This window comes from Lagenorhynchus albirostris, chromosome 5 (genome assembly GCF_949774975.1).
Source record: "Lagenorhynchus albirostris chromosome 5, mLagAlb1.1, whole genome shotgun sequence".
NCBI lineage: Eukaryota > Metazoa > Chordata > Mammalia > Artiodactyla > Delphinidae > Lagenorhynchus > Lagenorhynchus albirostris.
The window spans coordinates 25,424,288-25,449,021 of NC_083099.1; the positions used below are offsets into that span (position 1 = coordinate 25,424,288).

Here is a 24,734-nt window from a genome sequence, read left to right on the forward strand (position 1 = left end):
TATGTTAGGCCCACCATGTGGGAATCTGTGCAAAGTAGGTAGGCTTAGCTAGAAGAATCCAATTTAAATATAAGGACTGATCACCAAAACAACAACAAAATAAAAGCTCTTAAAGGATATTATTTAAACTTTTTGAAAGTATATAAGAGACAGGCTGAGTAATTTATTCTTTTTAAATGCAAGACTGGAAAATAATTTTCTCTTAAAGCATTAATAGCTACTCAATGGAGTTCTGAGAACTGTTTTCTAACCAGAGGAAAATCACTCAAGAGACCTCTTACTGCATTGAAAGAGAAAAGCAGACTGAGTCAGAAGTAACCTGGACCTCCAAAACAGACATTAGAGCAAGAAGAAAAACAGCCCACCACAGAAAGATACTAAACAATTCTACGTATAGAATTTAAAAAATGTGTATATACAAAAGATATAATAAAAGGAAAGCAGGCATGAAAACAATACCATTCCAAAAAAAGTTAGGACAAGAAATCATTAATAAGAGTATTTCATATTAATTTAACAGTACATGCCATCAAGAAAATAAAACTGAAACAAACTTTATGCAATAAAAGTGAAAAATTAACACAACAAATGAAAAAGAGAGAACATCCACATGTAAAATGAAACTTGATTCTTACCTCATATCATATTTTAAAAAATAACTCAAAATGGACTATACAAAACTTCTAGAAGGAAACATTTGGAGAAAAATCTTTTTGACTTTGGGTTAGGCACATATTTCTTAGATTGAACAACAAAAAGCAAACACATGAATCATAAAAGAAAAAAACTGATAAACTGGACTTCACCAAAGTTTAAAATTTCCACACTCTGAAAGAAACTGTTAAGAAAATGAAAAAAACAAACCACAGTCTGAGAGAACTATTTGCAAAACACTTATCTTGTAAGTGCTTGTATTCAGAAACAAAACTCAAAAATAAAAACAACTAAAAAAAGACGAACAGATACTTCAACAAAGATATATGGATACAAATAAACAAAGATTTTTCAAAATCATTTTTCATCAGGAAAATGCTAATTAAAACCTCAATGAGGTACACTGCACATCTTACTAATGGATAAAATTAAAAAGACTGACAATAACAAGTGTTGATACAGAACAACTAGAAACCTCAAACACTGCTGGTGGGAATGCAAAATGGTAGATTTTTTTTTCTGGGGGGGCCACACTGTGTGGCTTGCAGGATCTTAGTTCCCTAACCAGGTATTGAACCCCAGCCCAGCAGTGAAAGTGCAGAGTCCTAACCACTGGAACACCAGGGAATTCCCACAAAATGGTAGATTTTGGAGGAAAAAAAAAAGTCACAGTTTGAGAAAAAGTCTGGTGGTTTCTTACAAAGTTAAACATATTACTGCTGTACATCCCTGCAATCCCACTCCTAAGGTGTTGACCTGGGAAAAATCAACACATACAGGCATACTTAGAGAGATTGTAGATTCAGTTCCAGACCATCCCAATACAGTGACTACCACAATAAATTGAGTCACATGAATTTTTTGCTTTTTTAGTGCATATAAAAGTTATGTTTACACTATACTGTAGTATATTAAGTGTGCAATAATAGCATTATGTCTAAAAAAAGTACATCTTAATTTTTAAAAATGCTGATCAAACTTGTAAGTTTTTTGCTTTGAAAAAACAGATGAGTTTCTTTTTAAAATTTATTTTATTGACATATAGTTGATTTACAATGTTGTGTTAATTTTTACTGTACAGCAAAGTGATTCAGTCATACATATATATTTACATTCTTTTTCATATTCTTTTCCATTATGGTTTATCACAAGATATTGAATACAGTTCCTGTACTATAAGAGTAGGACCTTGTTGTTTATCCATTCTATAAACAACAAATTTATAAGCTTTTGCACAGTGAAGGCTTTTGCACAGTGAAGGAAACCATAAACAAAACGAAAAGACAACCTACAGGGCTTCCCTGGTGGCGCAGTGGTTTAGAGTCTGTCCGCCTGCCGATGCAGGGGACACGGGTTCATGCCCCGGTCCGGGAAGATCCCACATGCCGCCGAGCGGCTGGGTCCGTGAGCCATGGCCGCTGAGCCTGCGCTCTGCGACGGGAGGGGCCACAACAGTGAGAGGCCCGCATACGGCAAAAAAAAAAAAGACAACCTACAGAAATGGGAGAAAATATTTGCACATGATGCAACTGACAAGGTATTAATTTCCAAAATGTACAAATAGCTCATACAACTCAATATCAAAAAAAACCCAACCTAATCAAAAAATGGGCAAAAGACCTAAATAGACATTTCTCCAAAGAAGACATACAGAGGGCCAACAGGCACATGAAAAGAAGCTCAACATCACTACTTATCAGAGAAATGCAAATCAAAATTACCATGAGGTATCACCTTACACCAGTCAGAATGGCTATCATCAAAAAGTCTACAAATAATACATGCTGGAGAGGGTGTGGAGAAAAGGGAATCCTCCTACGTTGTTGGTGGGAATGTAAATTGGTGCAGCCACTATGGAGAACAGTATGGAGATTCTTAAAAAACTAAAAATAGAGTTACCATATGATCTAGCAATCCCACTCTTGGGCATGGATCTGGAGAAAACTCTAATTCAAAAAGATACATGCACCCAATGTTCATAGCAGCACTATTTACAATAGCTAAGACATGGAAGCAACCTAAATGTCCATAAACAGATGAATGGATAAAGAAGATGTGGTATTATATACACAATGGAATGTTACTCAGCCATGAAAAAAAAAATGAAATAATGCCATCTGCAGCAACACTGGATGGACCTAGAGATTATCATACTAAGTGAAGGAAGTCAGACAAAAAGACAAATATATGATATCACTTCTATGTGGAATCTAAAAAAATGCTACAAATGAACTTACAAATAAACTTATGGTTACCAAAGGGGAAAGGGAGAGTGAGGGATAAATTAGAGTTTGGCATTAGCAGATACAAACCAGTATATATAAAATAAACAACAAGGTCCTACTGTACAGCACAGGAAACTATATTCAATATCTTGTAATAAACTGTAATGGGAAAGAATCTGAAAAGTATATATATAAAAATAACAATCACTTTGCCGAACACAAGAAACAAATACAACACTGTAAATCAACTATACTTCAATTTAAAAAGAAAGAGAGAAAAGCATACAATTTATTTAAGTTTTATGTGTAAAACTTTATAAGAAAATGAAGACCCTAAGAAGTGGCTAAAACTGAGCATTTTTATGCTAGGTTTGATGAAGAATGGAAAATCGTGGGAAAATGTGATAGGACAGAAAAAGGGTATGAGCAAAGAAATAAAAATGCTGTTGGGAAAATGGTTCTGATAGACTTGCTCAACACAGGGTTGCCACAAACCTTTGTTTTAAAAAAAAAAGGCATTATCTTCAAAATACAATAAAGCAAAGTGCAATAAAACGTGCTATGCCTGTATATGTCCACACAAAGACCTGTCCATGAACGTTTACAGCAGCTTTACTCTTAATAGCCAAAAACTGGAAACAACCAAAATGTCCATCAACTGATGAAGGATAAACAGACTGTGGTCTATTCATACAATGGACTACTGCTCTGTAATAAAAAGCAGCAACCTGGATGAATCTCAAAAACATTATGCTAACTGAAAAAAAACAGCACAAAAGGCTTTCATTTTGTAACATTTTCATTTTTATGACATTCTGTAAAAGGCAAAAAAACTAGAACAGAAGTAAGATCAGTGGTCACCAAGAGGCAGCTGAGGTGGGAATAACTGACCGCAAAGGGCATGGAGAAATTCCTGGGATAACAGAAATGTCCTATGGTTTGATTATAGTATAGGCATACATCATTTTATTGTGTCCCACAAGTACTGCGTTTTTTAATAAATTGAAGGTCTGTGGCAGCTGTGTTGTTAGATGATGGTTAGCATTTTTTAGCAATCAAGTATCAATACATTTGGGGTTTTTAAATTTTATTTTATTGGCAGCGCCTCGCGGCTTGCGGGATCTTAGTTCCCCAACCAGGGATCAAACCCATGCCCCCTGCAGTGGAAGCGCGGAGTTCTAACCACTGGACAGCCAGGGAATTCCCAGCAATCAAGTACATTTGATCCTTGAATAACGTGGGTGTTAGGGGTGCCGATCCTCTGTACAGTCAAAAATCCACGTATAACTATATAGTCAGCCCTCCTGTATCCGTGGCTCCACATTTGTGGATTCAACCAACCATGGGTTGTGTAGTCCTATGGTATGCATCTACTGAAAAAATCTGCCTATAAGTGAACCTGTGCAGTTCAAACCCGTGTTGTGGTGTGCGGGCTTCTCACTGCGGTGGCTTCTCTTATTGCGGAGCACGGGCTCTAGGCACACGGGCTTCAGTAGTTGTGGTGCTCGGGCTCAGTAGTTGTGGCACACGGGCTTAGTTGCTTTGCGGCACGTGGGATCTTCCCGGACCAGGGATCGAACCTGTGTCCCCTGCATTGGCAGGCGGATACTTAACCACTGCGCCACCAGGGAAGTCCCCAGGTCATCTGTATTTTTAAATTAAGGTATATACGTTGTTTTTTTTAGACATAATGCTACTGAACACTTAATAGACTACAGTATAGTATAAGCAAACCTTTTTATGTACTGGGAAACCAAAAAATTAGTATTTCTCAAAAATTCCATTTATGACTTTAAATAGGAAATTAAAAAATTTAATCCCCCCAAAGAAAAGATCAAAACCATGATTATATTTTCAGAAATCAAGCGTCAATTAGACAAATAGTAGGGCCATAAAAGATCTGAAACAAAATTAAGCAGGCCAAGGGAGAGTTCTACACTCAATGAATAAGAAACTGGTATTTTTAAGCAGCTATGAAATAGGCTTAAAAACCTAATTACAGGGCTTTCCTGGTGGCGCAGTGGTTGAGAATCTGCCTGCTAATGCAGGGGACATGGGTTCGAGCCCTGGTCTGGGAAGATCCCACATGCCGCGGAGCAACTAGGTCCGTGAGCCACAACTACTGAGCCTGTGCTCCGCAACGAGAGGCCGCGATAGTGAGAGGCCCACACACCGCGATGAAGAGTGGCCGCCGCTTGCCACAACTAGAGAAAGCCCTCGCACAGAAAAGTAGACCCAGCAAAAATAAATAAATAAACTCCTACCCTCAACATCTTCTTAAAAAAACAACAAAAAAACCCCCTAATTATATATAAGGCCCAAGGAGAATCTTAAAAACAGAAGCCATAGTTTATTTATGTTAATTGTTGAGGCTACATAGTAAGAGATATGAATCATCACAGTATACACTTTAGTATATACTACAGAACTCAAGAGAGCCTACATGGTAGACCACACTGTATTCACACTACAGTAGTGATTTATTTATAGTAACTCATATTTGTTTTTAATTCAAATTTGCCTAGCTTTTTGAAAGCTGTTTAATATATTTACATAAGCTTATTGAACATAAACCCCAGTAGACCCCAAATTTGTAATAAACATGCAAATTTATATTCTGTAAAACCTAAAGAATATGTCCTTGGTTTTCACAATGAACATGAATTACTTGCATAATTAAAATAAACAAAAGCAAAAAGCAAAGTTAGCACATTCACAGGAATGACTACCTATATCATACTCAGTCATTCCTGGTTCCGAGAGAATAAACACATTACACAAAGAAAACAACCAACAAACCTACCAAGGAAGAACAGTATCTATGCCTCACAGGCTTGTTGTAAGGATAATATACGATAATGATATAACCCATGACATGACACATAGAAAGTACTCAATAAGCATTAGCTACTGAAGTTGTCAGCATCTATTACTGATTATAGCCACTAAATTAAAAAATTTTTTTTTTTTTGGCAGTACGCGGGCCTCTCACCTTTACGGTCTCTCCCGTTGCGGAGCACAGGCTCCGGACGCGCAGGCTCAGTGGCCATGGCTCACGGGCCCAGCTGCTCCGCGGCATGTGGGATCTTCCCGGACCGGGGCACGAACCCGTATCCCCTGCATCGGCAGGCGGACTCTCAACAACTGCACCACCAGGGAAGCCCAGCAACTAAATTTTTTAACAGAACTATTACAAATACTTTATGGCAGACGACAGACATATATACTATGATACCTAAAAAAAACACTTCAATAAATAAAATACACGACAATCTAAACTGTACAGAGCTGCGGGGGGAGGGCGGTGTAAGTGGGTGTATACACAAGCACTTACACTGTCCTGAAGCAGTTTTACATTATAAAATGCAATAGGTATGTAGTACAGGAGTGACACTCCAGTGTTTCTCATGCTGCTTTTTATCTTAGTCATTTTAAAGTAATTATTTTGTACACTGAAATCATAATTGATGTAGAGAACAAAACTACTGCTGTCAATAAACATTTAAAAATCTCTATGTATGAAAGCAGGATTAATTACATTAGATTTATCTCTTCACCATGTCAAAACTCATTGTCTAAAAGAAAATGCCACAAGGACAAAGAGGAGAAATTAACACGATTTCAAGCAATGAATCAAATGGGAAGGATTAACTGCCTTGGCAAAGAGGAAGAAAGGCTTGCAGAAACAAATACCAAAGAGAAGCAAACAGTTTTGCCCTGCTGAACTCCTTACAACAGGCCTAATGACTAAGTGCACCAAGTACTCAAGATGGAGGTAAGGCTAAGAACTTAAAACAGAAGGACTGGCTGACAGGTAATGTAGCAAAGCTAGGATACCCAGGTGGTATTCTCTTCCTCCCCACCATGGGTAAAACTGTATTCCAGGGCAGAAGGCTAATTTTCTGAAGCACACAAACTCAAACTGTGAGCTCAGGTTTAGCGGGTACAATGGATGCAAAAAACCCACATCAAGTTACAATATTGCAATCTTTCATTATACTGGAGACAAAGATCTCATGAATTTCTAGAAAGAACAAAAGGTCGCAAACACAGGAAAAGTCATAATAGCATCACACTACTCAACAACTGCAGAAGATTACTTATTCTAGAGTTCTATGCCAAACCTAACTATTAAGCAGATAAAATAAGAAGTTCCCGCTGGTAAGGAGACATGGGGGAAGGGGGCAGGGAAACGGTTTTTATTTCAGCAGCTTTTTTTGAATCTATACGTATAAACTTCTTTATTTTTAAATAAATGTTTAATCATAATTTTAGCAGTAAGTATCCTTTAAAAACAGCATGGGTTTTTAACTGGAGAATGTGATTGATGTTTCTGGGACCCAATGGACTCCATGAAAAAATGATGTATTTGCGCCAGTGTCTTTGACTCAGAACTCCAAAATAAATCCAGAATCTTGACCACCTCTCACCATTTCCACCCTGGTCTAAGCCACAATATTTTGTCGAAGTTACTGGACTAACCTCCTAATTAGTGTCTCTCTTCTTCTACCCTTACCCCACTCCCTCCAATGTATCTTCAATACATAAGAGTGACTGTATTAAAATCTTGTCAGATTAAGTCACTCCTCTGCTCAAAACTTTCCAAAGACTTCCTATGTCATTCAGAATAAAAGTCAAAGTCCTCACAATGGCCTACAAGATCTAACACAATCTGATCTTCCCTGATTCCTCCTGATCTCATCTACTATCCACCTTCTCACTCACTCACTCTGTTCCAACCATACTGGCCTCTGCTCTAATTCTAATTATTAGAGTTTAACACACCAAGCATGCTCCTGCGGTATTGGAGGCTAACAATCATCAGTTCGAAGGGAGATTAAAGGATAAAGAGGCCTTCTGATATCCGACTATCCTCAAGTCTCACTGGTTCTACATTCTAAACTTCCTCTTATATTTCCCCTCACAATCCACACTGCAAGTGCCTTAAAGCAGGGCCTCATTTTATTTCTAGCCTTCTAGCTGGTCCTGAGTCCCTTCTGATCCAGTGATGTGGCCAATGTGTCAAGATCAATTGCAAGGTGTCACCAATGTAATTTGCTACTAACAAAAGTATTAAGTTGGATGCTTTACTGTTAAAAGAAAAAGTTACAATTCAAAGTCTCTCATTCATTTGCTTTAAATGCTTCAATTAGCAAAGAATTCCAAGGAGAGAACAGCCCAGTTTGATAGCAGAAGAGCATATAAATGTGTTATTCTGTAATATCAAAAATCTAGAAAGGGGACTTCCCTGGTGGCGCAGTGGTTAAGAATCCGCCTGCCAATGCAGGGGACATGGGTTCGAGCCCTGGCCTGGGAAGATCCCACATGCCGTGGAGCAACTAAGCCGGTGAGCCACAACTACTGAGCCTGCGAGCCACAACTACTGAGCCTGCGTGCCACAACTACTGAAGCCCATGTGCCTAGAGCCCGTGCTCCACAACAAGAGAAGCCCGTGCACCGCAACTAAGAGTAGCCCCCGCTCGCCACAACTAGAGAAAGCCCACACATAGCAATGAAGACTCAATGCAGCCAAAAATTAAAAAAAAAAAAAAAATCTAGAAAGGGGGTTTCTAAGGTTATGAATCAAATAAAACTGTAAAATGCCCCTATACCCTTGGTATATCCACATTAGAAAATCTCAACTATGTGTTCTTCGTAAAACTATTTGGATCAATGCCAATTTTAAAGTTTCAAAGGCAAATGTCATACCTTTTAAAGATATGAGGCCAAGGTTGCTTGGTGAGTCAGGTTATCATGTAACTATGCATTGATTTTAGAGAATATTTAGGAATTGTTTAACATGGTTATCACGAAACACCTTTACAAGACATTTAAAACTATTCTATTTTCATGATGTTTGAGAAATTATACAATAAGTAAATCAAGTCACCCCAGGAATTTACTGGAATGTAGACACATTTTTAGCCTATGGTAATTTGGGAGTAAATGTGTCAGAACTTTCAAGTGTGGCTTCTACTTGTTTACTGTATATAATGAAGATAAAATTTTTTGACATGCCAGGGGTTCTAACTACTCAAGGGCTATGGATCCCTTGAGTAAAGCAATGGCTAAAAGCTGCTTAGAATGGAAAAAAAAAATTTTTTTTTTGAAGCTAGGCACAATGGAACCAAGAAACTGGTTAAAAAAAAACAAAACGAAACAATCTGGGAAAACAGATCTTTAAGAAAGAGAAAGGACTCTGAGGGCCCTAAGATACTCTCCCTCACCCAAGTTACAGCAACACAAGAATCAGAAATGTGGGAGGTTGGGGGAAGATAGGGAAGGGGAAAAAGAAATTGTTCACTAAGTAAATATTAGTAACAAGCAGATCAGTTCAGCCATGATGCCAAGAGTCATAAATCCCTAGGTCAGTGCAGATGCAAAACCTGATCAGCAGGATAGCCCCAAGGGCCTGAACCACTAGATTCAGTTCCCCTGGCTTTAAAGAACTTAACTAGCCACACCTATGGAGGAATTTAAGGTGCCCCAGGTTTCTGCTAAGGAAAGGATGGGTCAAGGAAAAGAAATGGGATTCTAAGACTGTGGCTGTTACACATATATCTTTGATTCTGACCTTTTGAGCATGTATGGATCAGGACACTTGTTCTGAATAGGCAAAGTTAATTTATAAATGGACAAAATCTATTCTGATTGGGTCCACAATATTTGTGTGTATGTGTATGTACGTATATACACACATATATATGTATATGCAGGTACTTTAGAAATATATTTCTGTTAACATTAAACAAAACTATTTTGTCAGACAACTGCAGTGTCTAGCTTTGTAAAGCAAAGTGAATAGGTTAAAATATTTTGTCATTTTTCTGCTGCAGGTAACACTCCCCTGTAATTTCCTAATTAGGGCATTAGTCATATTAAGAAATACCACTAAGAAAGAGATTCATTAAAATGTTAGCTATAGGGACTTCCCTAGTGGTCCAGTGGTTAAGAATCCGCCTTCCAATGCAGGGGACAAGGGTTCAATCCCTGGTCAGGGAACTAAGATCTCACATGCCATGGGCCAACTAAGTTGCATGCTACAACTACTGAGCCCACATGCTCTGGAGACTGGGCACCACAATTAAGAGAGAAGCCCGCGTGCAGCAGCGAAGAGCCCTCCTGCTGCAACTAAGACACGACACAGCCAAAATTAGATAAATATTTTAAAAAATTAAAAAAAAATGTTAGCTATAGAGTTGCAATCTCAAAACATGTAGCCTGTCTCTGAAATTCCATAAAAATCATTTAGAAAGTCTTACTAAAGATTGTTTCTCTGATAGTATATTTGTAGAGGTTATTTCTTCTGAAGCTTTAATGTTCAGGCAAGAAACAAGTTCTTGAAGAATGAAGGACATATTCTACATACTCGACAGACTAACTTATGAAAAGTCAGATATGAGAGTGGTTGAAAAGTCAGATATGAGAGTGGATGAAAATAATGGTATTTGGCTGGGGGGGTACATGTAGTGTTTCTCATGCAGGAAAAAAATTAACAAGCTAGGCTTATTTGAAATACTAAAGCAAAATCAAAACACTGATAAACTGAAAAAAAAAGAAAATGTTAACCAACAACTTTGATAAACATGGAAACACAGAAGTAAGCCATTATGATACAGCCCAAGGTGTGGATGTATAGTCTTCAACGTACGGAAAAACAATGATATCAAGACTAAAATTCACTACAGAAGCAAAATATGCTGAGGGTATGTGGTAGTTTTAGTAAAAGTAACACCGCCCACCCAAATTACTGTTTTGTTTCTTTGATCCCCCTTTGTAACAAATCTCAAAATCCTATTTACTGTCTCTAATTTCTCTCCCACTCCCATCAGATTTCCCTCCCCCTGCTCTGCCTTGGAAACTGCTGATCAAGGTAACCAAAGGTCTCCACAATTGTTAAATTCAATAATTAATAGCTCTCAGACCTCATCTTAATGGACAATAACATATGTCCTTCCTAAATACTGTATATTTGTTTCTTCACTTGACTTTCAGAACACATTTTCTTGGGCACTTTTTAAGTCTACTTTGCTGGTTCCTGCTCTGCTTCTGATCTCTTTTGCTGAAATTTCCTCTCTTCTGCTCTATATTCACTCCCTTACTGACCTCGTCTAGGCTCATGTCATCATCTGTGTTCCACTAACTATTAAATGTGTTATCTCTAGTCCAGAGCTCCTTCCTGGAGTTACCTAATATAACCAGCCACCTAAACAACTGGCTTTTTGCTTCTCTACTTCTCAAATTTTCGTCTTAAATGGAACTACATACTGATCTTCCCCCAACCTTATTCCATCCACAACCTTCCTTCCCATCTCAGTTAACACAATTCCCTCCCTCTAGGTGCCTAAACTAAAAACCTTGGAGTTATTCTTGACTTTTCTTCACACACCACATACAGTACATTACAACCTTCTCTGAAGAACCGTTACCTCTCACTTTGATTACTCCAGTAGCCAAATCATTTCCCTACTTCTGGCCCTGCCCTATGTACAGTCTATTCTAAGCATGGTACGACCAGAATTTGGCTTTAAAACTCCTGCAATGACTCTTCCCATTTCAGAAAAGCCAAAGATCTTCAATGGCCTAACGACAGCCTACTACTCTGGCTATACTTGCCTCATTTCAGTGCTCCTGCCCTACTTAGGATCTTTTCACTGCCTGTTCCCTCTGAATAGTTAACTCTCTCCTCTCCAGGTCTTCGTTCAAAAGTCACCTTCTCAAAGACTCCACTATCCTCCTACTTAGAACTACAGTGCACCCCCATTATTCCCCTTTATCCTACTCCACTTTTTCCCCAACCATGGCACTGAAATCTTTTAGTGTAACAATTCAACGCCCCCTTTCAGATAACTGTGGATATCTTTCAATATTACAGTAAAACTGGGCATGTGGTAGGCTCTTGAAATTAGCTGCAATATGGAATCTGAACTATACCAATAAACTTTTCATATTGTTACATTAAAATCCATTGCTTTATTTTACATTCTGAATCTTTTACCTATGCACTACTTTATAACATCATGCATTGGGTATTTGAAAAATATTGGTTCACTGGATTATACAGGTCTTCCAAGTGTAGATACGTTTTGTGATACAATATTTTAAAAATTACATTTTCTATCTATTCAAGATTTCAAGGGACTTCCCTGGTGGCGCAGTGGTTAAGAATCCGCCTGCCAATGCAGGGGACATGGGTTTGAGCCCTGGTCCCGGAAGATCCCACATGCTGCAGAGCAACTAAGCCGTGCGCCACAACTACTGAGCCTGCGCTCTAGAGCCCGCGAGCCACAACTACTGAAGCCCATGTGCCTAGAGTCCATGCTCAGCAACAGGAGAAGCCACAGCAATGAGCATCCCGCGCACCACAATGAAGAGTAGCCCTCGCTCACTGAAACTAGAGAAAGCCTGCATGCAGCAACAAAGACCCAACGCAGCCATAAATAAACAAATAAACGATAAAAATAAAAAGATTTCAAAAATTCTAATTTTTGCTTGAAAACTCAAATTTTATCATATGGCAACAAATGTTATCATTTGTTGTGGTTTTTCTTGAACCAACAGGCCCACTTCTTTCATTTTTTGAGAAAATATCTGACAAATATTCAAGTCTGAATTGTCATAGTCTCTCTATCAATTGTTCTTTTAAGACTGGTTCTCATGAAAAAAGAGGCTAGTTCAGCTTGAGGATGAAACAATTGTAGAAATGCTTTACTCATGTTTCCCATTTGCCAAATAGAATATGAAATGAAGATGCGTACTCAAGAGTCAAGATTTTTTGTTTTGGGGCCGTGCCATGTGGCATGTGGGATCTTAGTTCCTTGACCAGGGATTGAACCCACGTTGCCTGCAGTGGAAGCGTGGAGTCTTAACCACAGGACCACCAGGGAAATCCCAAGAGTCAAGATTTAAAACATTAATTTTTACTGCTTCAAGAACATTATTAAGAGACCCTGTGTTTTTAAATTGCAAGTGCTAGTGACTACTAGCACAGTCTGGTGATGCTGCCTTGATGTATGCTAAGGTAACAGCAGCTTCACCAGTCATTGTTTTTGCACCATCAGTCCAAATGTCAACACAGTGAAAAGGCAAATAATGTGTTAGTATTTTTATGAGAAGAGCTTTAATGTCTCAGACCACCAAAAAGGTCTTGGAAACTCCCAGGCGTCCCTGACCCACAATGCTATACTACACTAATCCCCTTACAGGAAAATAAGTTTGAGAAAACATCAGGATAAGCAAATTACCTTAGTCTTGCAACCTATTAGTAAGAATTAAAATCTATTTTTAAAAAGAAAAAAAAGAAAAAGGTTATAAAAATTATGGAAATAAGGCTAATAAAAAATATAGACAAAGTGTAAATAAACCACATTATACTTTTAAGTAGTTTACTTCTGCCCTGATTTTACAAGGAAACAGGTGCAAGTAATTTAACAAATATTATGACAAAATTTCTACAGAATCAACATTATCTGACACCCAAATGGAGTTTCTTCCTGAATAAATGAAAAATAAATGATTTGATAAATGAATGGATTGATTAATTCCAGGATATAAAAATAAACTATTTCTTAGATAATCTGAAATTACTAACTATATGTATTAAGCTCTCGCTGTCACAGGAGCTACAAAGGAAGGAAATTCATCCACTTAAATGTTGAAGGTTTATTCCTCCCATTTGAGGCAATCTCTCTCTCAAATGGAAAAAAATCCAAACTGCCTCTTGGTGGACATATGCAGCTGACACACAACTAAACAATGTAGATCTATAAAAGAATTTAAAAACATACTGCTTATGTCTTCATACACAAACATATAGTGTTATTAAAAGCATAGCTAAAATTAAATCATATTTACACCCTTTTGGGGCAGTTGTGAGTAGCCTCCGTAACTCAATCAACCTACCCGATGACCTTAAAAACTCTGAATATTAACCCTGACAAAAACATAATGGGACCAAAGGGTGTGTTAAAGAAAGCACGAGTTATGCATGTGAGTCGGTCACCCAGAGCCAAGGTCCAGTGCTAGTCTGTTTCAAGTTTTCCTGATTTAATAATACATCTATAAGGCTACTAGAAATCTGAGATCTTGATAAACACATATTTGAATAAATACGATTATAACCATCAGGAAAACAATCCAAAGGCTCCACCTTAAGACAATTTTTGTCTGAAGATTAAATGCCACTGTGAAAGGTTATTGGTTATTGCACAACGGCTAATAAAAAGATCTCTCACCTTTTCTCTATCTTGTTATTATTAAAGTAAAAAACAAGTTTCCTAACTCCTAATTTACATAATTCTATCATGATAAAAAAATGAAATCTAGTTTTCTATGAAGAACGTCCAAAAAATGATTGCCTAAATATGCAACTTTGAGATATACTAGACATCTTCAATTAAGAACAATGTTACCCACAACTCAGTTTGCATTTCCATAATGCTTAGCATACAGACTTCAAAAATATTCTACAGAAATTTCATACAGAAATCTATTCTAAATGATTTCATTTAATATAGAGCTGGGAGGTTCTTCAGAGATTATTTTAACTCTCATTTTACATGTATGAAAAGCTGTTTAATGTTGGGTAAATTTTTTATACCTTGGTATTTTCCCATATTTTGAAGGGGCAAAACCAGATGATCTTTACCATCCTTCTTAGTTCTACTGTTTCTCTAAAAAAGGTAAGCCAAGTTTTACTGAAATGACTTATGAGACCACATATAAACATGAAATCGAAATGGGATGCAAAAGAAGAAAATTTATAAGGCTGAGTACCTATCTTGTGTCAGGACCTATAAACAAGTACTTCATTTAATACTCTAAAAAACCTGCATATGCTAGGTTCTTTTTTGGGGGGTAGAGGGGCTCCTAAATCTATTTGGGTTTAGATGCTGCAAAAATGCCCCATTTCTGTTTTTAAAGAAAACGCTAACCATAAGGGCCTTGACAGGCATTAGTAACAACAACATGGCTGATGATCCTAATCCAAACTGGGAAGTTAGTGCAATCAAGATAACATTTCAAGTAAATTTTAAACAAAACTTGACATCTGAATCTTGAATGCAGAGCAATAAAAATGTTAGGACCTAGAATAGGGCCTTAGAGATCACTTAGTACAACTTCTTCATTTTACAGATGAAGATGAATTAAAATCAAAAAGCGTGTCCATTTTTCACCCAAAATAGTGGCCAGAAGTAGATGCGTTGGTATCCTTTCAAAAATTACCTTATGATCTAATTATAGGAGGGAACCCAATTATTTGCACATCTTTACAAGAACATCTACATGGCTCATCGTTTTTAAAAAATGATTTAATTTGCCAAGATTATTCTTACGTATCAGAAATATAGAAAGCAAACCCTGCCTAAACCGTGTCTCACGAATTAAACGAACAGTATTAAATGAAAAGTATTTTAATGCCAGAACAGTGCCTGGCCCATAACTGGTGTACAATAAATGTTCAATGAATGTGCCAACTCGAGGAAAGTACTGTCATCACTGGCAATAGAGTCCACACGTTTAACTCCAATCAAGCCACTGTGAATAGAACCGCCTATGTATTACTTTAATATTCTTAAAGTAGTCGATTTAAAAACAAACTGTATGCTTTAAAGGGATGCGACTTTATATGGTCATAATGGCAGCAAAGCGCCTCAGCATAATTCGCCGTAGCCATTTTTGATAAGACTGTGATCCTACAGATAAAAAGTAACTCCTAAATTTAAAATTGTTACGACTCTCCAAATAATTTGGAAAGAACAACCGAAAAAGGAGACTAAACTGGGTGAACAAAAGATCTGTAGTACTCAAGTTGGCAATCAGGGAACTGAGACTTTAAGTTTAGTCTTAATCTTGTACACACAGTAACTACTGCCAAAGCTTCTGACTTCTCCCCTACCCCCCACTTTCTCCTTTTAAGCAGACGAAAAGCAGCGGGTGTACAAGACGCCTGGTTCTCAGGAACAGGATCCGATGCCAGAAGCACTGTCGCTTTGTAGCGCATCTCGCAACCCGGAGAAAGGAAATTTTCCAAGACCTAGAAACCTACAGCTATTGCGGGCGACAGAACCCCAAAGCCTTCCAGTTGGCGCCGGAAGCCCCCTGACGACCCACCGGGGCCGAGGAGGGCCCGGAAATCAGCTGCCGGAGATCCGAGGCGGGGCGTGAGCGACGTGAGGCAGCCCCACAGCCCGCGCGCCAGGGACGGAAGGAGGAGGAGGCCCGGCGCCCATTTTGTGCTCGGCCTCCGCACTTCCCGCTTTCCCCCCCCAACGCCGCCCCGGCCGAGCAACCTACGTGAGGCCTGCAGTTACTGGCCTTCCACGGCCCCGCATCCCCGACGTCCGCTAGGCCGCGGCGCGTGAACTGGGCCTGCGTGGACGCCAGCCCCGCCGGCCACTCTCTAGGCCTCGCTCCGGTTCCGCGGGCCCAAAGCCTGACGTCCTGCCGGCGTCGCCCTCCCACCCCTCCCCGCCTCGGCCTCTGTCCCGTGGGCTCCCTCAGCTCCCCCGGCTCCAGTCCCCTCACCCCTCCCCGCCCGGGCCTCACTCGGTTCCCGGGGCTGAAGCCCCTTCTCCCTTCTCGCCCGCGTCTCAGGCCACGGCCCTCGGCCTCAGCCCAGCGCCCTCAGCCCCAGTCTGCAAGTCCCTCCTGGGACGTACCCTCCGGCAAACAGATGCACCAGCGTGTCCCTCTGGCTCATTCTCTCTCCCGCATGTCCTCCGGGCGCTGAGGCGGGACGCGGTTCCGGCCGCCGCGACGGCCGCAGCTTCCGCTCCGGACTGGAGCCGCACGGCGCCCCAGTGACGGCGACGGGAACTGACGGAGACGCGGCTGCAGAAGGCGACCGGCGCGGCCCTCCCCGCCGCGCTGCAGCCACGCCGCCTCCCACCCTGGCTAGGTTTCACCACCCGCGCTAGAGGGCAACTCGGCGGCAGCGGGGGCGTGAATATTCCGACCCTGCCCCCCCGCGATATAAACAGAAGCTACCATTGGTCCGCACTGCGTGACGTGAAGCAGCCATGCCTCTTTCACGTGATCGCTAAAGGGTTTCTCAATGGAAGGGGCCGGGAGGCGGGGCTAGAGCACGTGCCCGGAGGGTAGTGGGTCACCAGGTCCTCGCACTTAGTCCTCCCTCCCGGAGGGCTGCACCGGGTGTCGCCTGGGCCCGCGCAGACATGGGGATTCGAACTTCACGCTCCCGGCCCCGACCATGTGAGAAACGACCTGGATGCCCGGTAAGCAAGCGGAGTTGGGACGCTAGCCTGCCCAGTCTCTGATTTACTTTTTTTTGGACTATTTTTTTTTAGAGCTGTTTGACGTTCACAACAAAATTGAAAGGGAGGTACAGAAATTTCCCATTGGCCCCTGCTTGATTCACGTTTTAATAATTGGGTCTATGACCCAGCATTTATGCTTCCTGGTGTCTACCTCAGAGTAGCACTCAGTGCATGGAAAGGCTTATACAGACACTCGTACAGGATCACAAACAACAGTACGGTGTTTACAAACAATGCTTAGTATAGTATACTATTAGTGTAGAATAAATATTCTTTATCTTAGAAAGAATAAAGAAACTGGCATTTACTCATTTTTCTAACCAGCAAGTTTTTTCTTGTATGTATATACAAGAAGGTCAAAGACTGAGGGAAAGAAAATGTTTTATCCCTCTACAACATGATTAAATATTTTAAATTTTTGTTAATTAGTAATTATTTCTAAGGTGCAGAAGTGCAGGAAATAATATAATTTAATCTGTATTCATCACCCACAATGAACAAATGTTGATATTTCCCACCTCTTTGTTTGGTAACTTCCATTTCACCTGCAGGGTCCTCACCACACTTTCCCACCCATGTGGGGTTATCCAGGGCTCACCTTCCTCTCCTTCCAGGACCATTTCCTTCACGAAGTCCTCCCTGATTGCCTTAGCTCTCTATGCTCATTACCTGCTCCTAAATTCCCACAAAATGTACAGACTGCATGTCACTGGCAAGTGTGCATCTGCTCCACAGTAAATGCTCATCTGTAAAATGGGCATAAGAATACCTACCTCACAAGGCAGTTGTGGGGACTAAACACCTTAAAATTATGTAAAGCACCACAGGAGTGCTATGTAAGTGCTACCTATGATAATTAGTAATATTATTTTACTGCATTGTATTCTTAATAGCAAAACTGGCAGCAGCTAATATTGCTCGAGCACTTACTAATATGCCAGGCTCTGATCTACAGCATTCTCTTATTAAACTCTCACAACTGCCCTATGAGGCCATTGATATTATTCCCCCAATTTTTCATGAGGAGACTGAGATTTAGAATAATTGACTTGCCCAAGATTATCCAGTTCATCCAGAAAGAGATTGGATTTGAATCCAGCAGAATCTCTCTGATCCCAGAGCTTCAGTTACTGAAGTAATAGCTGCACATTAGAGAGGGAAATTTTGAAAAAAACAAACAAACGAAACTCCAAAAAGTAGGAATAAAAATTGACACTCTGGCCATACTTCCCCCAAACCCTTGTATTAACTTTTGGTGGGGGGGGGTTAGTTCTATCTTTTTTTTAACAGCAGTTTTATTGAGGAATCTTTCACATGCCATAAAATTCACCTGTGTATAGTGTACAGTTTAGTGGTTTTTCATATATTCTGATGGTTGTAGAGCCATCACCAGAACACTTCCTCACCCAAAGAGAAACCCTGATTCCAGAACACTTTCCTCACCCAAAGAGAAACCCCACACTCGTTATCAGTCACTCCCATTCTCCTCTCTCCCTATCCTCTGCCAACCACTAATCTACTTTCTATGGATTTGCCTAATCGGGACTTTTCATATAAATAGAATTATACAATATGTGGCCTTTTGTGTCTGGTTTCTTTCACTAAGCATAATGTTTTCAAGGTTCATTCATGTTGCAGCACACATCAGTACTTCATTCCCTTTCATGACTGAATAATAGTCTGTCATATGACTATATCACATTTTGTTTATCCATTCTCAATGGATGGCCATTTGGATTGTTTCCACTTTTTGGCTGTCATGGATAATCCTGCCATGAATATTTGTGTACAAGTTTTAGCATGCAGATACGTTTTCACTTATCTTGGGAATATACTTGGGAGTGTCATTGCTGGGTCATATGATAATTCAATGTTTAACTTTTGGAGTAACTGCCAGACTGTTTTCCAGAGTGCCTGCACCATCTTAGATGTATTTCTTTTAAGACCATGGCTGTAACTCCATGTTTTTGGCATAGTGAATGCTGTGGTAATTACATTTAATGAAGCTTCTGAAACTGGTAAGGAGGGAGCCCAAGTTCTTATGTGGAGTAAATTATTCCTGTAAGAGCAATAGCAATTCATAATGTGACCTTTCATTTTGGAACCTCACTCAGATGGCATCGTGGAAGGAGACTCTGCCCCCTGCACATTCCGTCCGGTAGCCCTTGGGGCTGCCCACTGGGGTGTGGTTGCTGAGGCCTTCATTTTTGTGGGGATTCCAGGGTTAGTTGGCTGTCATGTTTGTTGTTGAGGTTCCACTGAACTGTGTCATCTGCCAGCTGTTTTATAATTTTCCTTCCTCATTGCTGTTGGCTAATATCTTTAAGTGATTCCTTCAGGACCAGCACACGATGACGTTTCTTGAGCCCTTGCCCCTTAAACAAACAAGCTTCTAGGTGCTTTTTCAGAACGATATTAAGGCAGGGTGGGTGGGGCTAAATGAGCTTGCTTTAGTGTCAGGCACACCTGTACCTTTTCCAGACCCCCCCCCATTACTACTGAGGGGTCTTCTGGGAGCTGTAGTTTTTAACTGAATGTAGAAAGAGAAACTGATGGGGAAACTGGGGGTGGCCACAACTGGTTACTTGGCTCAAAACAAACAAATAAGCTCATTGTGAAGTAGAGGGGACTGCTACTTTATTTCCTGATTGGTACTAACCTCAAATTTTAATTGCTGCTGAACTGCAGGAGACAATCGTTCTAGACATGGCAGTTGAGGAGGAGGGAGTGATTGGAGGGGGGGATTGGTTTGGTATGCACTCCTGCACTCCACACCTCAGGAACGTTATTGCATGTGGATTGGCTGCTTTTGGAAGAGTATTGCCCGGAAGAAGAGGTGTTTGGTTTTCGCAAGCCAAAGATATACCAAAGTATAGAGGGCTGCTGTATACTGGAGCTGTATACTGGAGGAGCTAAATCCTCCAGTTCCCGATTCACTGACAGTAAACTCTATGAAAAGGACTTCCAGAGCTGCTTTCGGTTACTTGAGACTTGATCAGGAGACACCTGTAATGCCCGTGTCCTGCTGTGAAAAGGTGGAAGAAATTACCATCAGGATCAAAAAAAAAACAGAAACAACTGGAATCACGTGGTAGATGCAAGGGCAGGACCCAGTCTAAAGACTACACTGAAACCAGAGAAAGTGAAAACTCTTATCTGGAAACAGGATAAAAAGCAACCAGATCAGCAAACTGCCAAAGGGATTTAAACATGGTAATTCTGATGCTCACAGTACCACCTCAAGTGCTTTTCCAGCTCAATCTCCCTGTTATAGTAACCAGTCAGATGATGGCTCAGATACAGAGATGGCTTCTGGCTCTAACAGTGTTTTCCATTTTGGATCTCACATACTGGATAAGACAGAAAATATGCTGTGGCATTATCTATGAAGGCTGTCTTGGGGAAGTCCTCATCTGACACACATCTATTCAAGTCTTGCTGCAGCAATAAGAAAGCAGCTGCTGAGAAGCCGGAGGCACAGGGGCCAGAGCCTCTGCCCATCTCCACTCATGCGTGGTGACTGAGGTTTATGTAGAAAGGAAACAAAAAACAATTTAAATTTTGGAAAACAAAGCAACAAAATGACCCTCCTATTTTTAACTTGGATACCTGCTATTCTGCCAAATGACGATTTCTAGAATAGTTGGGTTTTTTTAATAGAGTTTTTTTAAATTTATTTATTTTATTTATCTATTTTTGGTTGCGTTGGGTCTTCGTTGCTGTGCGTGGGCTTTCTCTAGTTGTGGCGAGGGGGGTCGACTCTTCATTGCGGTCCGCGGGCTTCTCATTGCAGTGGCTTCTCTTCTTGAGGAGCAGAGGCTCGCATGGACTTAGTTGCTCCACGGCATGCGGAGTCTTCCCGGACCAGGGCTCGAACCCCTGTTCCCTGCCTTGGCAGGCGGATTCTTAACCACTCCGTCACCAGGGAGGCCCTTAGGATAGTTTTGAGTGGGTTATTTTTCCTTCAGTTCCACAAACTCTGAAGCCAGTGTCTAGCTTACTAAAAGAAAAAAAAAAAGTGTACATAATATCGGGTTGGCCAAAACGTTCGTTTGGGTTTTTTCTGTACGATGTCATGGAAAAACCCAAACGAACCTTTTGGCCAACCCAATATTTCAGATGCTGAGTATTTCATAGGAAAGCTGAATGAGGCTGTAAAGTGATTTTAAGTCTTTTTTAAAAATCCCCTTGGGCTTTCCTAGTATCCATTTATTAAAAAAAAGAATCCCCTTCTAATGAATGAAATTAGGGGAATTTCAGGGGACAGAGGGGATTTGTTTTATGATAAATGTATGTAGTTTTAGTCTTTCTATATTCAGAAGCAGTGGTTAGAGCATTTTTTTAAGATGGCTGGCTATACTTGTTTTCCTTCGTTATAATAAATTTGTCATAACTCAGTAAACATGGACTTGCCCCTATAGGTAGTTGTTAATAACTTTGAAATATTAAGGTCTTGCCAAGGTTCTGATGATTCAAACCTGTACTACTGAATATGAAGCAGGACAGACTAAGCTCTCTGGTGCGAATATCTTGAAAGAGTAATTTCTAAATCTACAGAGGTAACTTGACTGTATGTGTTGCATCCCGTGTCACCTCCCTCCATATTGATGTTTGATAAAGATTTTAATTTCGATGAAACTTCTAAAGCGGAAGTTCCTCTTGGGGAAATGTCAAGTCTTTAGGATAAGCAGTCCTATATGAATAGTACCAAAGCATTACCACTTGGTAGAGAACACACTCTATTAAAAATGTTAAATTATCTGAAAAATAAAATGTGCAGGTCTTCAGGGTGGCACACGAAAAAACCAAGTTAATGCTTCTTGGGGCACATTTCTTAGAGGGCTTGCAAGTGTGTAAATACTTTGTTTATGTTACATGACTGGTGACTTCCTTGAAAATCTGCACAATTCACTTTTAGCTCTGGATTACTTCAGTTGACCTTTGTGAAGGTTTTATCTGTGTAGAATGGTTGTTCGACTTGTTTTAACCTATTAGGGCTTTGGGTTTTTTTCATTTTATATTAAAGTAAAATTCTACTAAAAACAATTTTTTTTAATTGCTATGGGCTGAAGAAAAGTTCTTAATAGCTGTTTGTGGGCAAGTGGAGCACAGATGGACCACCGATGCCATTTTCCCCCCACTTAGCCTTTGTTGGTCTTGTAGGTACAGAAAATTCATATGGGTTCTAGATTGGCAACATTAGTTTTAAATATTTGGGTAAGATTTAAAAAAAAAAATCTTTGTGTCTTTTTAGCTTTTAGTGGGAGGTTGGAGAGATTGTTTTATATTCTCAGCCAGATGCCTTTAAATTTTTTCCTTATTTTGCTATTAATAAAAAGTAATACATTCAAACAATACAGAAGTGCATGAGTTAGAAATTAAAATCGTCACTTCAGCCTCCCTTCCCAAATCCTACTCCTCAGAGGACATCATTGGTAAGAGTTGGGTAAGCGTCCTCCTGGGTACTTGATGCCTTGATGGTAATCATCTCAAAGAGCTTCAGATGTGTACAGTACTCACCATGTGCCAGGCCTTGTTGGAAGCACTTTTCATGTATTTTAACTGTAGAACCCAATGAAGGACATTTTATAGACGAGGAGACTGAGATACAGAGAGGTTAGAGGATTTGTCAAGGTGACTCAACTAGCACGTAGCTGAGTTGGGATGGAAACCTAGGGAGTCGGGCTACGGAATCTGTACTCTCATCCTCTATTCGACACCATCTCAATTGTTCATTGGTTGAATGAGAATATTAGCTATAGTTTTAAAAATAAGGGGTGGGGTGGGGTGGGGGAGAGGGGGCTTTTGAGAGAACTTAAGGAGATGTGGTGCCCAGAGGACGAAACGTATGCTTATATCTGAGCCCCAGATGGAGTCATGAGGGCAGTGGCTCCCAAATGCAGGTTTCATGTCCCATTGAGCCACCTCTCCCACCAGCAACATCAGTTACTGTGTGTCACATTTCAATTCAGTCATGGTTAAAGGCCTTCCTTAGATACGCAGGTGATAAGCAGAGCTCGCACTGGAAATATATAAGGAGCTGGTAGAAAATGGATTTCCCCCAGAAGGATTCAGTTATCTTGTTGGAAACACTGTCCACCAGGGAGCAATTTAGGAATGTGTCCCAGGTGGCTTGGAGAAAAACCCAAAAAAACAAAATACGACTTTTCCTACCCTCCAGGACAGGAGTATTAGAAGGGTAGTGACACCTTGCAAAGAAATGCATAGATTTTGTTGAGATAGGGTGTAACACACTTTTGTGTGGACAATGCCTGGGACCTCAACGGTGTGTGGTAATGCAGAAGTTGTGCCCTGCCTCCCATTTAAGAAACCATCTAAGGGCCTTACCAAGGGTCCCTGCTTTTTTTTTTTCTGTTTTTTTAATTGAAGTATAATTGATTTACAATGTTGTGCTAATTTCTGCTGTACAGCAAAGTGATTTAGTTATACACATATATACATTTAAAAAAATAAATTTATTTATTTTATTTATTTGTTTTTGGCTGCATTGGGTCTTCGTTGCTGCACGCGGGCTTTCTCTAGTTGGGATGAGTGGGGGCTACTCTTTTTTGTGGTGCGTGGGCTTCTCATTGCGGTGGCTTCTCTTGTTGCAGAGCACAGGCTCTAGAGCGCAGGCTCAGTAGTTATGGCGCATGGGCTTAGTTGCTCCATGGCGCGTGAGATCCTCCCGGACCAGGGCTTGAACCCGTGTCCCCTGCATTGGCAGGCGGACTCTCAACCACTGTGCCACCAGGGAAGCCCCAGGGTCTCTGCTTTGCAACCCAACTTGCCTGTTGGCATTTGAATCTTGCTTTTAACATTAATGCTTTGTTTTTATCTCAAAGTAATAAAGGCAAACAAACAACCCAATTCAAAAAAATGGGCAAAGAACTTGAAGAGACATTTCTTCAGAGAGAATGAAAAGATGCCCAACATCACTAATCATTAGGGAAATGCAAATTAGAATCACAGTGAGATCCTACTTCACACTGATTAGGATGGCTACTATAAAAACAAAACAAAACAGACAAGATCAGAAAATACCAAGTGTTGGCCAGGAAGTGGAGAAATTGGAACCCTTGTGCATTGCTGGTAGGAATGTAAAATAGTGCAGCTCCTGTGAAAAACTCTATGGCAGGTTCTTAAAAACTTAAACATAGAATTACCACATGATTTAGTGATTCCACCTCTAAGTATGTACCCAGAAAAACTGAAAGCGAAGACTCAAACAGATACACTCACATTAATGTTCATAGCAGCACTATTCGAAATAGCCAAAAGGTGGAAACAACCCAAGTGTCCATCGTCAGATGAATGGATAAACAAAATATGGTTATATACAATGGAATATTTATTCAGCCTTAAAAAGGAGGGAAATTCTGACACATGCTGCAACATGGATGAATCTTGAAGACATGCTAAAGTGAAATAAGCTGATAAACAACAAATTATATTGATAGGATTTCACGTATGTGAGATGTCTAGAATAGTCAAATTCATAGAGAAGGAAAGTAAACTAGTGGTTCCCAGGGGTTTGGGGAAGGGAGGAATGGGGAGTTAGTGTTCAGTGGGTATG

At 40.2% G+C, this 24,734-nt stretch overlaps 1 protein-coding gene, 1 long non-coding RNA gene and 1 pseudogene across 3 annotated transcripts in view; 2 read left to right on the forward strand and 1 right to left on the reverse strand.

The window, feature by feature from the left end:
* The window catches only part of SLC25A36 (solute carrier family 25 member 36), a 40,935-nt gene extending 24,156 nt beyond the window's left edge, over nucleotides 1–16,779 (reverse strand). For both annotated transcript variants that reach the window (XM_060149733.1, XM_060149732.1), the window contains exon 1: nucleotides 16,541–16,779. In XM_060149733.1, coding sequence (XP_060005716.1) covers nucleotides 16,541–16,581 — 41 coding nt within the window. In that variant the 5' untranslated portion in view covers nucleotides 16,582–16,779. The remainder of the gene's footprint in view (nucleotides 1–16,540) is intronic.
* A 241-nt stretch (nucleotides 16,780–17,020) lies between these two features.
* LOC132520411 (uncharacterized) overlaps nucleotides 17,021–24,734 on the forward strand; it is a 36,625-nt gene continuing 28,911 nt past the window's right edge. The window contains exon 1 of the long non-coding RNA XR_009540543.1: nucleotides 17,021–17,116. This is a non-coding gene — a long non-coding RNA (uncharacterized LOC132520411). The remainder of the gene's footprint in view (nucleotides 17,117–24,734) is intronic.
* Nucleotides 19,106–20,678, forward strand: LOC132520757 (SIN3-HDAC complex-associated factor-like; annotated as a pseudogene).